General features: G+C 39.1%; 1 protein-coding gene across 6 annotated transcripts in view; it reads right to left on the bottom strand.

Moving 5' to 3' along the window:
- Window positions 1–16843, bottom strand: part of ARHGEF3 (Rho guanine nucleotide exchange factor 3) — a 128690-nt gene that overhangs the window by 56420 nt on the left and 55427 nt on the right. For all 6 annotated transcript variants that reach the window (XM_081184191.1, XM_081184192.1, XM_081184196.1 and 3 more), the window contains one exon: window positions 15113–15175. In XM_081184191.1, coding sequence (XP_081040317.1) covers window positions 15113–15175 — 63 coding nt within the window. The remainder of the gene's footprint in view (window positions 1–15112; window positions 15176–16843) is intronic.

The following is a 16843-nucleotide window of genomic DNA, read 5'->3' as shown; positions in this document are numbered from 1 at the left end:
AAACAATTTATGAACTTTCGCCTTGTCGTACCACAAATATGCGTGCCAACCAAAAGCATTGTCAAACCCTTCCAGATCTAGGACATCAGTGTTCTCCAACAGGAACCAATCCTTCAGCCAACAGAAGGCTGCAGCTTCATAATACAACCTCAGGTCCGGCAGGGCAAACCCCCCTCTTTCTTTCGAGTCAGTTAGTATTTTAAATTTTATTCGGGGCTTTTTGCCCTGCCAGACAAACCTAGATATATCCTTCTGCCATTTTCCAAAGCATTCCACTCTGTCCACGATCTGTAGGGTTTGAAACAGGAATAACATTTTCGGCAATACACTCATCTTTATAGCTGCAATTCGACCCGACAAGGTAAGTTTCAATCTTGACCAAATTTCCAAGTCCTTTTTAATTTCCAACCAACATTTTTCATAATTATCTTTGAATAGATTCAGATTTTTGGTGGACAAAAATACCCCCAGGTATTTCACTTTTTTAACCACACTTAATTCTGTTTCTTTCTGGTACCCCTCTGTTTCTGTAGATGTCAAATTTTTAGCCAAGACCTTAGTTTTTTGCTTGTTTAGCTTAAATCCCGCCACCCGACCAAACTCCAAGATAAGTTCAAGAACTCTTTTTGTACTAGGTTCTGGCTCCTGTAATGTTAAAACTAGGTCATCTGCAAAAGCTTTCAATTTGTATTGTTTCACTCCGACCTCTATACCTTGCACCAACCGGTCCTCCCTGATCATGTTCAGCAACACCTCCAGGACAGAAATGAATAAAAGAGGAGATAGAGGGCACCCCTGTCGTGTCCCTTTTTCAATTTTAAGTTCCTCCGACACCACATTGTTCACTATCAGTTTAGCTTTTTGTTCTGAATAGATTGCCTCTATTCCATTTTCAAACCCCCGCCCCACTCCCATCCCTTCCAAATTTTTCTTCATAAACATCCAAGAAATGTTGTCAAATGCTTTCTCCGCATCAATAAAGATTAACACCGCCCTTGTGTTCCTAATCCGCAAAAGCTCCAAAATGTCGATAATATTCCTGGTGTTATCAGACATATGTCTACCAGGGAGAAAGCCTGCTTGGTCCTTATGAATTACTTCATTTAATACTTTTTTAAATCTACTTGCTAAAATGTCTGCAAATATTTTGTAATCCACATTCAGGAGTGAGATGGGACGGTAGTTCTTAAGCTGGGTCTTTTCCGATTCTGACTTGGGTATCAATGTGATGAATGCTTCTTTCCACGTTTCCGGTGCCTTCTTCCCCTCCATAATCTGATTGCATACCTCCAACAAAGGTTGTATCAAAAAGTCCTTCAAAGTCTTATAATATTTGGAGGTGAGCCCATCCGGGCCTGGAGATTTGCCAAGTTGCATATTCTGGATGGCACCTTCAATTTCCTGTTGAGTTATTTTACAATTCAAGATTGATCTTTTATCTTGACTTATTTTAGATAGTCCATTTATTCTTAAGAATTGGTCTATCTCAAATTCTTTCTGAGGCCCCTGTGCATAGAGGTCTTTAAAGTATCTGTGGAAGCACTTCCTGATTTCTTCTGGTTTCTGAACTATTCTTCCTTGAATCTCTAGATTTGTAACCGTATTTAGCTTTTGTCTTTTTTTCAGCTGCCATGCTAGCAGCTTTCCACATTTATTTGCTGATTCAAACGATCTCTGTTTCATTTGTTTGATTTTCCATTCTATCTCTTGGTTAATCAATTTCGAATATTGTGCTTGATGGAATTTAATTTCTCTCAGCACCTCCTTTGACTTTGGTTTAGTTCTCAACTTTTTCTCTCCTTCACTTATTTTCTCTAAAATTTTCTCCTTTTTTCCATTCCAGAATTTTTTCTTAATTGTGTTCTGTTGTATCAGAAACCCTCTCATGACTGCTTTACTTGCGTCCCAGATCGTTCTTTTTTCCACCGTGGTGTTCAAATTTATTTCAAAGTAATCCTTTAACGTTTTTTGGGCCTTCTTCACGATCTCTTGATCTCTTAACAAGGTGTCATTCATTCTCCATCTAAAGGATCCGGTTGGGATAAGTCTCAATTCCATTTTCAAAGCATTATGGTCGGAGCAGGTTTTTGGGCAGATTTCCACCTTTCTTGTTTTAGGTGCCAGCCCTCTAGATATCCAAATTTGGTCGATTCGTGTCCATGACAGGTGGGCCTCAGAAAAAAAAGTTCCTTCTTTACCTAAGGGGTTCCTTGTCCTCCATATGTCAATCAAATCCATATTGTCTGTCATTTCAAAAAAAGTTTTGGGGAGTCTGCCGTCTGTTGTTAAGTTTTGGTTTTGAGATTTGTCCATATTTGTTGACACCACCCCATTCATGTCTCCCATCATAATGATGTTAGAATAGTCCATATAGTCCAGCATAGTCTCATGCAGCTTCTTGTAGAATTCTGATTTCCCGTCATTTGGTGCATAGATTCCTAATATCATAATTTTCTCTCCTTGTGTTTGAATTTCAATTGCCAAAATTCTTCCTTGGTCATCCTTAAATAAAAATTTTGGTGACAGGTTCTCCTTTACATATATCACCACTCCTCTTTTCTTGACTTTATCCGATGAAATAAATTCTTGGCCTAGTCTTTTATTGATTAACACTTTCCTGTGGAGCCTAGTCACATGTGTTTCTTGTAAACATATTATATCCAATTGTTCTTTCTTCAAAATATGAAATATCCTCCTTCTTTTTTCCGGGGAATTTCCGCCATTTATATTCCAACTAAGTAGCTGCAGAGACATCCTGTTCTATTATATTATTCCTAAAGTGGGGTGTCTTCCTTTTCCTCAGATCCCGAGGGTGTAGGCGTTGGCCCGCCTCCAGACGGTACTGGTATAGATGAGGGTAGTGGCCAAGATGCTCCTTTTTGAAGATCTTCCCCGTGGTCGTGCAGGAGCTTTTGGTTGTCTTCAGTTGTTCTAATTTTAACCTTCTTTTCTTTGTATGTAAAAGATAGTCCTTGTGGAAACTCCCACCTATAGGGTATTGCGTTGTGCCTCAGCAATTTTGCTAACTCTGTGTAGGTAGCTCTAAGATCCAGTAACTGTTTCGGGATATCTCTGTAAATTTCCACCCTTTTATCTTGTATTTCAATTGCTTTTTTAAAGTGAAGGCCTAAAATCTTGTCTCTCTCTTCCTTTGACCTTAAAATTATCAAACAGTCTCTGGATCTGTCCTTCCTTACCAATCTTCCCAGTCTGAATGCCGAAACAATTTTAAAATCTATATCTTCCTTTATACCCCAGAACTTGGAAAATTCTTGTGTCAGATATCCAATCAGATCTCCTTGCTCAAGTTCTGGGATACCTCTCAATTTAAGGTTGTTCTCGCGATTTTTCAATTCCACCATTGACAGGTAGGCTTGTTGTTCGCCCACCTGTTTGTGCAGAGGCTTAACTTCTCCCTTTATCTCCTCGACCTCCTTCTGTAGAATTCCCACTTTCTGAATAGCTTCCCCAGCTAATTCACGATTTTCAGCTGTTGCTCCTTGCAGATTCTCTATTGCTTGTGTATGCTGGGAAACTTGTTCAGTCAATTTTTGAATCGAGGATGTCGCTTGATCTATTTTCAAAGACTGGTTGTCCACCTTTTGATTTAACTTTGACAATTGCTCCAATATTTGTTTCAAAACTGCGTCTGATCCACCTGCTGCCATATCTTCCTCAGTGGGCTTCTCAGTCTTTTCAGCTTCCACCTTTTGTGCCACCAGCACAGTTGGAAAAGTTGTGCTGTTTTTTTTTCCTTTTCTTTTTCCTTGGCCTCTTTAGCTTCCTTGGCTTTAGATGCTCTTGTTTTCCCTGCACCACTCATTACACATCTGTCAATGTTCAAGGTCAAATTGTCTATTGTTCCGTGGGAAAGACAGATCCAATTTATAAACAGTCAGTAGAGAGAAAGTCAAAACAAAAATCAGTTCCCAGGTTTTTGTAATCCCAAAGCCCTCTAGGGGGAGTGCCACCAAACTTCAGGAACAAAGAAGGAAATTTTCCGCCATTAAAACTCCGGTTTGACTCAGTTCAGAAAGTACAATAGTCCCTGCACAGACCAAAAGTTCTCCAGAGCACTTTTTAAAGTTAGACAAAGTTTCATAGAAGGTGTCTGTAACAATGTCACATCCAGTCTATTTCTGCTCAAAAGTATCCATTAAGTTCCAATAAGTTTCAGTAACTGTATCCGCAGTTTAACAGATCTCTCCTGCCTGGCAGCCCGACAATCTGGCTCTTTAAAGTTGGAACCCAAAGAGTAGGAGGAAAGTCCCAACTTAATGCTTGAAGTCCCTTTTATTCAATAGCAGTTCCTTTCTTTCACTTAGAAAAAAACAACTCCATAAGTGCACGAAAGTTTAAACTTCCCACAGTCCCTTTTAACGTGCTTCCCGCTTCTCAAATCTTTGCTTTGATCTTGCCAGCAATGCCGGGAGGCGGACTTCCCTTTTCTCGTCTCCCGGTTTCAGCCAAATTTAACAAATTCTTTGTCAATTTTAATGTCCCTTACTCACGGGTATGTTGCTTGCAGCTTGATGTTTTTAGGAAGAAAGGTCAGCGCTCATCTGTAACAGCCGCGCGGCTTCGCTTCCGCGGAAAGAGCGATGAACTCACAGCACCGCTCCCCCTCCTTCACTCCGGATCTCCTTACGGGGTCCCTTCTGTGATTTCAGGGTAGCTTCTGGTGCCCGCTGAGTCCCACGGCCACGGGCTCACTCTACCCGTGGTTTTTCTTAGTGGGTCGCCGCTATGCCGCAGCGTGCGACCCTTTTCCGCGGAGCCCCTTTTCAGAGAACGAAGAGGACCGCCATTACAGTTTCGCGCCGCCTCCGGAAGTGTACCTGAGCTTCCTTTCCAGGCACAAATGATTCCTTTAGTTGTTCATGCTTTGCGTTTGTTTAACACATTTTCTGCACATAACATACTGGTATTTATCTATCTGGAGGAGCATCTCCACCACCCATCACTCTGCCTGGACACTGAGGTCCAGTGCCAAGGGCCTTCTGGTCGTTCCCTCACTGCACGGTTACAGGGAACCAGGCAGAGGGCCTTCTCAGTAGTGGTGCCTGCCCTGTGGAATGCCCTCCCATCAGATGTCAAACAGATAAACAACTATTTGACTTTTAGAAGACATCTGAAGACATCCTTGTTCAGGGAAGTTTTTAATGTTTGATGTTTTATTGTTTTTTAATATTCTGTTGGAAGCCCCCAAAGTGGCTGGGGAGGCCTGGCTAGATGACCGGGGTATAAGTAAGAAATTTATTATTGTTATTGTTATTATCTACTTCTAAAGCACTTTCAGATCCAAGTCCTGTCCACTGGCTTACAGCTCAAACAGGCAAAGACTGATAGGGACAGGACACAACAGAAAGGGAAATAAACAGGAAAGCAAAAATAATTATCAGGTAAAAGCTAGGGCAAGAAAGTATATCTCAATTTGTTGAGTTGATAGAAATCATAATTCTACTATCCATAGATGAAGCCTGTGCTAGCTATATGGCAGTGCAGAAGAGTGTTTCCAGGGGTGGCACCCCAGCTTTTGAACTCTCTCCTCTCTGAGATGTGGCAGGAGCTCATTCTTTTAACCAGTTGAAGACCTGGTTATTCACCAGGTCTTTGGTGGACTTTAGGATCTACTGGATTATCTTCCACAGCCTTCATCATGCTCCCAACTGGTGGAATGTCCTCTTTCTCCCCTTTTCCATTCCTCCAAAGCATCACAGAGGAAGGAGTCAATAGTACATTTTCTATCCACAATGAACAGACCAGCAATGCAATAGCTGTGCTGAACACTTTCTGGAAAGACAGGGTACAGATGAGCAGAATATTCTTTTTTTAAAAAAACAAAACTGTTCATAGAAGGGCTACAACCCAATTAAGACATTGCAATAGATCACATAAACTTTAAGTGATCCATTGATTAAATCTGCAAATGGGTGAAAACAATACTTTGGAAACAAAAAGTGCACTTCCTTTGTTTTTAATGATGTACACATGTCATAGCAGATATCACTTAAGAAGAGGCACTCCTGCGTGAGATAAAAGGGGGAATAAATATGGCATTTAGTTTTTATCAGCCACTTTTTACAGGCACTTGCATGTTAATAATGTGCTGCCCAATTAATCATGAACACTTAAAGTTTAAAAAATTGATTCATCTAACTGAACAACCAAACATTAAAGCCTTAGTTTCTAGTCAAAAGGTTACTGGGGGGAAAGACTGGAGAACAACTAAGACTTGTTTCTGAGTAACTATGCATAGTATCAGACCCTTGAACTGGGTTCCCTGCTTTGATCCTGCTTACAGCTGATGGCAGAACAGCAACTTCTCAGCAGTGTTAAAAGATCCTATTCTGCAAGTCACTATTTCCTCTCTAAAATCATTCCTTGCTCAAGCTTAAAGTGACAGAGCTACATACTTACATGTGATCCTGATGCAGCAGGCAAACTAGATAAGTGATGAACACTATTGTCACATACATGTTCTGCATAGAAAGGGCTTACCAACTTTCATGGTGGTTGTAGATTCAGATCCTCCATTCTTCAAAGGGGCCAGCTGCTATTATTCTAAGCAGGTTTATGTATCTTATTGATCTAATCCTCCACATTCAATATTATAATTTATATGCCAAATGGGTACTATTGCCTATTGGTACCATTTCTTCTTTTCTGTCACCATTAAAATTTCTCAAAATTTCCTCTTCTGTAGTCTATTGTTTTGTTACAGAAAAATCTCTAAGTGATCATTCAAAGTAAAATGTGTAGCTAAACACCATTCAGTAACCCAAGAGGCAACATCCCTGCTATGAAACTAATGATACATTGGCCTTACCCTGACCCCTCTCCCTTGGACTAAGAACATTGGGAACTATCTTAATATTATTACTGTGCTACACTTCCTACCTACAAGTGAGAGCTGCAGTCCATTAACACACAGGACATCATCTGTAATAGTCTGTGTCAGCAGGAGTTCAATAGCATCTGGTGTATTAGTAAACTATAAAGACTGAGAAAACATGAAATAGTGTAGACTGCATCATGCGGACATTGTGTTTTTTAGCTTTCATCCTTTCATCAGGGATAAAATCTATATAGTATATCATTTCCTAAACTATCCAGATCAGCTGAGGAAGTTCCTGGAATGATGTCTTTAGACACGGTGCAAGCAATTACCAAGATGTTTTGATCAACTTAGTAGAAATGCTTTGCAGATTGCACCACTCAAAACACAGTGGCTTTGATCCAGGCCTGTTTGGGACATGTCAGTAGATGTGTCCATCAAATTCAGCAAGTACCAAAATGCAGATCTGCACCAGTTACATATACCTTCCTTACTGCATAAAGACAACTGAGCCTCAACACAATTACGATAGACCCTTAGTTGTACTCTTATAACAGAGCAAAAACACAGCCACTGCTCTGCAAATTAAGAGACTAAACAGACTGCCTGAGTGGAACAGCTGCACTTCTGATTTGTTGAAATTTATTACCTGCCCTTTGCCATCAGGTCCTAGGGCAGGTTGCAGCAATTTGAAATTCAGAATTAAAAACAGTTAAAACTGTAATAACACTGGGGCCTAATCTGAGAACAGTAGAATGCTTGGTATCTGGTGAGTGAGGCCTGTGTGTTCTGCTCCAGAATCAGCCCCTCCCTTCAGTGTATGCTCAGTTAAGAATGTCAGTTAAAAGGGACCAGCTGCTTCTTCTTGCCTCAGACTCCCCTCATGATGTTGCTGTATTGTATTTATCTTCTCTCAGACGTTATGTTCTTTTCTTACAGTTTTCTCAGTTTATTATTAAAGCTTGTTTACATTTACGTGAGCCACTTATTTTTCTCAAAGAAAAAGAAACTCTGCTGAAGAACGGTGGAATATCCTAAACTTGGGTGCGTGAGGGGATATTCCCAGTTTGCCAGAAGGATAGATTTTGTTAATCACCTCCCACCTCCACAACAAAAACAGATTACAGCTACAAGACTATGGAGGGCCCTGAAAATATGAGGTGGGACTATCAAGAGGGCCCCCTCAGCCAATTTTAACACAGGTGAGGGTTTGGAGAGAAGGGGATATCTGGAGCCAACATTATTTAGAGCTTGACAACTTTAAAATAAAATAATTCACAACTTTAAAATAATCCAAACCTCAACTCCAGCACATATCACATTTTAGCTTCTCCCTGTTTACTCTCTCAATGAAACAGTCACTCTACAATGATTTCCAGCAACATGACACCACTAGTTTGCATGAAATGGGAAGCCAAAATATGCAACCTGTGGGCCCCCAGAGAGGAGTTCACAGCCATAGCACAGTGCGGGGAAGAGCAAAGCCAAAGTTTAGTTCATCAGGTTTTCAGAATCATGGTTAAGCTCTCTCCTTCTTCTTAATCTCAGTTTATGCACAAGCCTGGGTTCAGATGTCACACTAAGCCATGCATGGGGTACCTCTGCCTCACAAGCCTAATTATGCACATTGTGGGTCCCAATTTGGGCCATGGCTTTTGCCAAACCACAACCACCTGCCCCATGCAGGTGAAGATACAAGTGCCAATGCATAGTTGGAAGCCTGAAAGTGTCTCCTGGCTGTAGCAAGGAAGGCTTGCTGTACTGTCAGTCAGCTAAACTGGGCTTGGATTTTCCAAACAGTGGCCAGATCTAAACTGAAGCATGGCATAGCTTAACATGACAGCCAAAAAAGATACAAAAAAGCAGCTTCAGCTCCTCTCTGGGAGCCTGCACCTTCATATGATCCTGGTATAATCATAGTTTGGGATTACCATGTCATGTGAACCATATCTGAAGTAGACCACTGGATGAAGGATGTCACAAAATCACGTACTATGGTTCAGAGATTAAACATGAAAAATGGTTCAGAGATTAAACATTAGATTTTTAATCTCTTAACCTGCTTTTCTGTGCCATCATATATTAAAGAGTTAAATTTCTGTAAACTTTAGACAATATTATTTTTTGCAAAACTACTTGCCATCAAAATAGCTTTTGAGATGTTTACCTTTCTCCCATTTTAGTCACCAAATCTGCCATTACAGTCCCAAAAGCTAACACACAAACATATTACTATCTCTCTGTATAATTTAAATTCAAAATTAAAAGCATATCAGTTGTCTTATAAAAGAAAAACTGCAGTTAATAACATTGAGGCAGATTGTCCATAGAATAATTACAAACAGATTAGATATGTTGACTTTATTATCAAATCTGATTCTACATACATATTGGCCTACTCTGACAAAAAACAGAGTGACACATGCATAATTCATGAATAGAATATATATTTTAACCAAGGTTTAAGTACTCTCTACTACTAAGGTGTAACAGTATTAAATTTAAATCAAACTAAAAAAGGCTGCAACAATATTTTTAATTATCTCAAGTCCATAATTGGTGAAGAAGCTAATCCCTTCTGATCTTTCTAATATAAGATTGCCATAACTTGACACTCAAGTTTTTATTACGCTTAATTAGTTCAGAATTTTTAGTAATATTGACTTTCACACACACGTACCAAGTTCAAATTCAGTTGTTAAAGCTATCAAAATCCATGGAGAATACAAACTCTGAACCATACCATGTGTGAAATGCATGAGAACTAGAATGATTACATATTCAGAATTCATAATAAGAAAACTAATAAAACTTCTAATTAAACTAACATCACCTTACCAGATCATAATAAAACCTTAAAGGCATTGACGGCACAGAGTCTGCTACAACATAATAGTCATTTATGTTCCAATCCTACATCTTGTGGCGCCATAAATATATGCGTAGTGTAGAGTTTGTCAGCAGACAAAGACATTACACAGTCACTGAAGACAGATACCATCTTGTAAATGTTAAGAGCCTGTGCATCAGAAAATCACTGGTCATCAGGACAGATCAAAACATCTGCCTGCCTAACCTGTCTAACAGAACAAGCGTTCCTGGACATATGCTGTATAATCACTGTGGATTTTACAATGCCTTTAAGTAATGTGTACAATAAATGCATCTAATACAGCTGAACGGCCCAATTTTCAGAAGAGAAGATACAAGAGAAATGAATAGATTTTGTTTTAATTTTGAAAACTAAACTGAGCAGTCACTTTTTGGAGGCTTCCTTTCATTTGCACAGCAAAAGGGTAGCATCACAAAGCAGAAGAATCAAAAATTCAGTAAGTGCAGAGGGAAAACACCAATAATATCGGCTGCTGCAGAGAAACAAAGGGAGAGAGCTATATGGTCTTCATATCTGGCATCTGATGGGCCACTATGAAAATAAAGGGGACTAAATGGATAATTGTTCTGATACTTCAGGTTTTTCTTATGTTGGTATAGGAGTGGTTATAAGAAATAATAATAATGATGATAATGATAATAATTTTATTATTTATACTCTGCCCATCTGACTAGGTTTCCTCAGCCACCCTTGCAGTTACTTCCAGGTTAATGTCAGACAGATAGAATCTGATACTTTCATTGTGCTGTGATGTTGGACTCCCCAAAAGAGGGGATAGCACGTGTTTGTGTAACTGGTTGTAGAAAGGACAGTAGAAAAGAATTATTGGAGGCGAATTTTCCCTGGCGGCAGATGACAAACCACGAGACTGATGTAAAATACTCAAACAAGTTTTATTACAACTATACAAATACAAAGCATGTGGGTGTTCTCTTTCTGCAGGCAGTTGCAAACTGGAACTTTTTCTCTTTATACACATAACCAGCTGTGCTTAATTAGCCTGGAAAACCACACCCAGAACTCATAGAAAAAGTCCTTAAAGTTATCTGCACCCTTTTCCTGTTTCGTGATGAATGATACCTAACAAGAATATGTTCTACAGTGTCCACCACATTCAAAGAATATCTGCAATGTCTATCATTTCTGGGGATGTTTAAATATCTGCCCTTGACAAAAGCTGAGAGGGAAATGTTCAAAAGGTCTTGTGTGCATACCTAGTTCTGCACACATTGTCTCATACTTGATTGAACTTGGGAGCCCCATGATACGTCTCAAGAAACTTGAGTGCATCTTATCTAAATCACTATTATATGCTAATATCTATATTGGGATCCCAAAAAGTAGCTGCGACGACACTTTAGCTTGAAAAATCTGAATAGCATCTGGTATAAAATGGTTACCTTTCTGAAAATAAAAGCAGGCTACTGCTGAGGAGGTACACTTTGCCTGTTTTATAGCACCTGAGTTTTATTCTTGTTTTATTCTGAGTTTTATACTTGTTTTAACGAGACAGCATCATATCTTCCAAGGTGATTTCTGATACATTCAAGTAAGAAGCCATCAATTCAAGTGCATATCTCAAGGTCTCAAATAAAACTTGCCAAATGAGCTAAAGACTGCAATTCCGATCAATTGTATATATATAAAAAAGACATTCTGCACAAAACCATTGAAGTCTTTATGCCAAGTATCTCTATTGTTCTGAACCAGCAGAAACATAAGAAAAGCTTCAGCACATCCTGTGAAAGATGGACAGGAAACTATCCCTTCATGACAGACTATTATGAAAAAGGTAGACAGTTTGGCACAGCTAAGATGTATTGTATAGTACAACACTATTTTTATACATGGACATGAAGTGTGGACAGATATATTTACTAACTGGAAATGGGTGCAATATGGTGCTATTCACTGTATGAATAAAGCTATAAAGGTGTTAATAATGCCATATTTTAAAAGCAAAATCTTTCTTTACCAGACTAATGTATTCAATATTCCAGTTTATCTTCCCTTTGATAGAATGGCTGCAATGTAAACCAAGGATCTTAATGTTTGAGGCTCTAGCCTACTAGATGTTAAACCACACACACAACTTTATGAAGAATGAAATGAAAGCTAAACTATTCAGACAAATGTTATGTAAGCAATTCTAGCTTAACTGTTAGCCAATGATATATAAAAACTAAAGTAAGGAAGGTAGATGCTAATAACTAATCTGTATCTGTCTACCCTTTATTTAGTCTTGAATAAAATGCAAAATGGTTCATTAATTGTTATATATGGATTTTTATACCCCGTCAACAAAATGTCTCAGAATGTTTAGTTTGTTTATTTATTCAGCTAGATAGTTGTACCAGCCTATGCCTCAGATCTATAACCTAAGTAGGCTGCAATCCTAAACATGTCTACTCAGAAGTAAGCCCAACTGAGGTCAATGGGACTTACTTCTTAATAAGTGACGTTAGGATTGCAAAATTAAGAAAATTTAGTTCCATTGAAGAACATGGAACCAAATAATTTTCGCTTAACAGGATAGTGGTCTGAACCAAAACATCACATTTTGCACAGTTATAATAGTTGTCTTCTGGTCCCACCAGTGCTGTGTAGGCAGGCTTTATGCTCATACATGTCCTCCCCCACTTCCCTCACATGTGCTGGTTCCTTCCCAATTTAGCTGCACAGAAACAACCAGTAATATTACCACTGGCCTAAAATGTTTTAAGGTCTATGTAGCCATTATAATACAAAACAATTCAAACACATTTCAGTTAACTGTTTAATTATTGGAAACAGTTGCTATGAACTACACATCCACTTGCCATCTAGGAATTATGTTCTGAGTGGTACAGCTCTGTAGAGAGCTGACAGGGAAGTGCTGTTATCAGCATCAAACACATGCTAACAACAAAAAGCTAAAATTGTTTAAGCAAGTGACAACTGACAACCCTTTCCACACACACGCGCACATACAAGTTTTTCTAGCATATGTGCCAAACATGAAGAGGTAGGTATGGAGGAGAAAATGTGACAAGCATTAATGATCAATTTCTCAGTTCTTTAATTAGCCCATCATTAATCTCACTATGGCGGACACAGCAGTGTTACTGGAAACAGGGCAGCTGAGTTTCTCTTATTAAAATGGCATTATGTTTATGAAAGGATTAAACTGAAGTGTCCTCATCTCCCGGTCATGTATTCAGTGACATCTGGGAAGTGTGCATTACAGAAAGAGAACACACATTTATTATGCTGCAAAGTGTGGCTTATAAATTTTTATACGTATTATATAAAAGATGGGTATACACTTACTAATGAATGTGTTTAATGATAAGATTAAAAACAGTTAAATTAAATCTTGTTAAGTATTCAAAAGGCTGTTTCAAAGGAACCATACTAAGGTCTCTGAATGGATCACACATGATGGTTGCACTAATACAGAAGTTTGTTTTTTAATTACAGAATAAATTACGTACATACATATACAAAGACTAAAGATAGAAACATTATGATCCTTTATAGCAGTCTTCCCCAGTTTGGTGCCCTCCATATGTTCTGGACTACAGCACTATCAGCCCTGATGAGCATGGTCTGATCTGGGCTTTTCTTAAATTTGATTTTGTTCTGGCTTGGCAGTAGCTGTAATTTCTCAAAATGCCACCAGACCTACCATCACTTGGGAAATCTGAAAGGCATAATCACCCAGCATTGCTCTGAGCGCTGCCACTGCAGTCAGGTGAGCTGACCAAGGACCACTGACAAAAGGAGTAGACCCATCCTAAGGACACTTTGCTTAGGGTCTCCATTAACCTGGAGTTGGCTTCATTTAAAACAAGCACACACAGCAGGAAGAAGATTAAAAGGTCACAAAGGTTTACAGATTCTGCTGGAACAGAAGGCCTGCATCTTGCTGCTGGAAAGTATATGGAACATGTTCAATTTTCAACCAAAGCAGATAGGCATCAGAGGAAGGAAGGCACATTTTTTTTAGAGCAGTAATACTGCTTTGGAAGCACCCTTATTGCATTAAGTGTAATGATAAGTAATGGAAGGCATCTTGGTGGTGATCCAGTCCACCTCCTGCTCACAAGAAAATGCATTCCTGATAGGTGGTTTGTCAAGTAAATGTTTCCAGTGAAAGAGAGGCTACCCCTCACCCAAAGCCATCATGTTCCACTGCCGAACAGATTTTACATTCAAAATATTTATCCTAACATTCAGCTGAAATCTGCTTCACTGTAATTTCCACCCACAGGTTCTGGTCCTGCCCTCTCGAGAAATAAGGAACAAGTTTGCTCCATCTTCTGTCTGACAGCCCTTCAGGTATTTGAAGATTGCTACCATGTCTTCCTTTACTCTTCTCCAGGCTAAACACGCCCAGCTTTTCAAGTATTCATTGTAAGACTTGGTTTCCAAATCCCTCACTATCCCAGTCTGCCTCTTCTGAGTTTGGATGCTATGCCCAGCGATATTTAAAAGGCACCTGAAAGTAAATACTGCTGAGGTCCTCATCCCATCTGGGTAGAAGAAGGGAAGGCAGAGTGTGCACATCCATGGCTCAGGCAGGTTTATTCCAGCTCATATACATCATTCTTAACCATGGTTTAAGTTTATTGTTTATACATTTGAGAACATTGTTAATCTGCCCTTCATCAACACACAATCCTTAAATAGGGTAATAGTGAAATAAATTTAAAACATTAAGAGCAATTTCACTGAATTCAAATCACGAGGCATATAAAAACCAACACACACACACAGCAATCAATTAACAACAATTGAAACAAAATCAAATAAAAAGACACTTTCTATTCAACAAATACATGTGCAAACAATTGTATTTTCAGCTGGCAATGCAGCTTGGTGGTTTAACATGAACATGTGAACATGACCACTGGATGTATTATGTCTGAATCAGTCCATATTATTAAATGTGCCACTTTTAATATAAGTCTTCATTAGGGATTCAAGAAAGGTATTAGGGTGGAATTAGTTTCCAAGTGCATTTTACAACACCAGTATAACTCATAATCAAGTAAAGTCACAGCAATAAAATCAAGCACAGGAATATACTGTATTTCTGCATGGCTTAATGTTTTGGGGTTGCATGCAGAAATTTAAGCTGTAATATTAATTTATCAGCAGGAGTTCATGCAACAATGTTCTATTCCACTTGCACTATCTTCCTGGACATAGAACTTGTTTCCTTGAATTACACATGCTTCAAAAATAGAAAGTTTTAAGTTTGTCAGCAATATTTCAACATGCAGAGCAGAAGGTATTTTTATGACAGGAACAAACAGTTTGGCCCCCAAATGGTCAATGTTATTCCCACTCTAGCAAACCACACTGGGCCCATTACATTTCAGAAAACAATTACTCACACTTGAGTCAAAGCTGCAGACACTGATTACATCTTCGCTCTGGGCGCTCTGCTTGCGTTTCTTCTATTAAAAAAAAAAGAAAAAGAAGGGCTCATATCTTAGCAGAAGACCAGCAAACAAAATACTTCTTACATGTTTCTTTTTCAACTTATAACATTATAATACAACTAAAACATTTTTCAAGTGTTTACATGGCCACAGTATCATATGAGAGTTGGACTGCATACTACCACCAGCAGTCTAGACACCTGAAGTTTCAGGGTGACCATGTAACAACCTTTGTTTTTTTCAACAGACGCTGAATGAATGCATAGTGGCGGCCCCCTGGCACCTTACCCTCTTTGAGTGAATGCCAACCAGCCAGCAGAGCATTTGGCTACTGCTAACTGAAGCACTACTGTCAGGAATGGGCATGAAATCAACTCACACAAGGTCACCAACACAACAATCCCAAAGATACCTACACATAAATGGGGAAGGCCAACTTTGTACTGTGCGCAGATAGCTAATACAGGGTTTCTCCAGCATAACCTGAAACTCCAGCACCAGAAACAAACATTCTACATCAAAAACATTTAGCCCTGAATACTTTTTAAAGGCTATACAGAAGTGGTTTTTTTAAAAAAACTGAAATCCTCACTGATAAGCACAGCTTCTTTGAGGTTTGTTTCTTTCAAAGAGACAACTCCAGGCACAGGTACATTTGTATACAACTTATCAAGCTGTCACAACTGGCAACTTAAATATTTCCTGGTAGAAAAGATATGCAGAAGATAGTCTATAGTGTAGACTAGAAAGCTCTCTCTTTCATGAAAATGTTAACTGTTGCCTGTCCTTAAAAGATACCATTTCATGTATAAGACTGGAAAAGGTGAAAGCACAGGGGACATTCTAGAAAAGTTGAGATTGGGGCTTATAAATAATAATAAGGCATGCATGCAAATCAAATGGCAAACCTGCAATGACATTACAGGATGGGGGACAGGGTATGCTTCAAACCCCTGCTGTGTTTGAAGATGGGTGGAAGCTATTCACGAATTCACTCTTCTCACTTTTTTAATGACATTGCCCTGCATCTCTTGCATGCATACACTTCCACATATGCGTCCTCCAACCTCAATAACACAAAGTCAAAAGCGCCTCTTATATTTGTACATTTCCATGTAATTCTTTTCCACACATTTCTGGAGAACCTGGAAAGAGCTACCAAAAGCGTAGCCCAGAGAAAAAAGGTTGAGAACCACTGCTCTAACTAAATAAATTAAAAAGCAAATTCAACCTGTTATTATTGATTGAACAAATTAACCTTTTAATATAACCAACATTGAAATTTAATGGCATACCAACTTACACATAATGCATTCTCACACTAGACATACCATTTTGCTAAAAGATTAGAGAAAAACATGCCCCTGCCCTGATTGCCTTTGTGGGAAAGGCCTGCTCAAAACGGAGGCCCCAGCATGGTTGGAAGTGGGTAGCACTAGGTGACCATCCGCTCCCGTAGTTGGGTTGGGAGATGGCTGCCTCCCAAGACCAGCCGCAGAGTGTGGGAAGTGCCACCCTACTGGAGCCCCAGGTGAGCAGATATTCTCGCACTGGGCATCTTATACAACTATACCTTTTCACTAAAAGGTTAGGCCCATTTGATGCAAATCACATTTTAATTGGTCATTTCAAAATGGCAAAAAACAAACAGGTCACTTGCAGAATGAAAACACTCACATATAT

Source organism: Podarcis bocagei (assembly GCF_964188305.1).
Source record: "Podarcis bocagei genome assembly, chromosome: 2".
In the NCBI taxonomy this organism is placed as follows: Eukaryota; Metazoa; Chordata; class Lepidosauria; order Squamata; family Lacertidae; genus Podarcis; species Podarcis bocagei.
The sequence above is the reverse complement of the archived record's forward strand: the minus strand, read 5'-3'. Positions and strand labels throughout refer to the sequence as shown.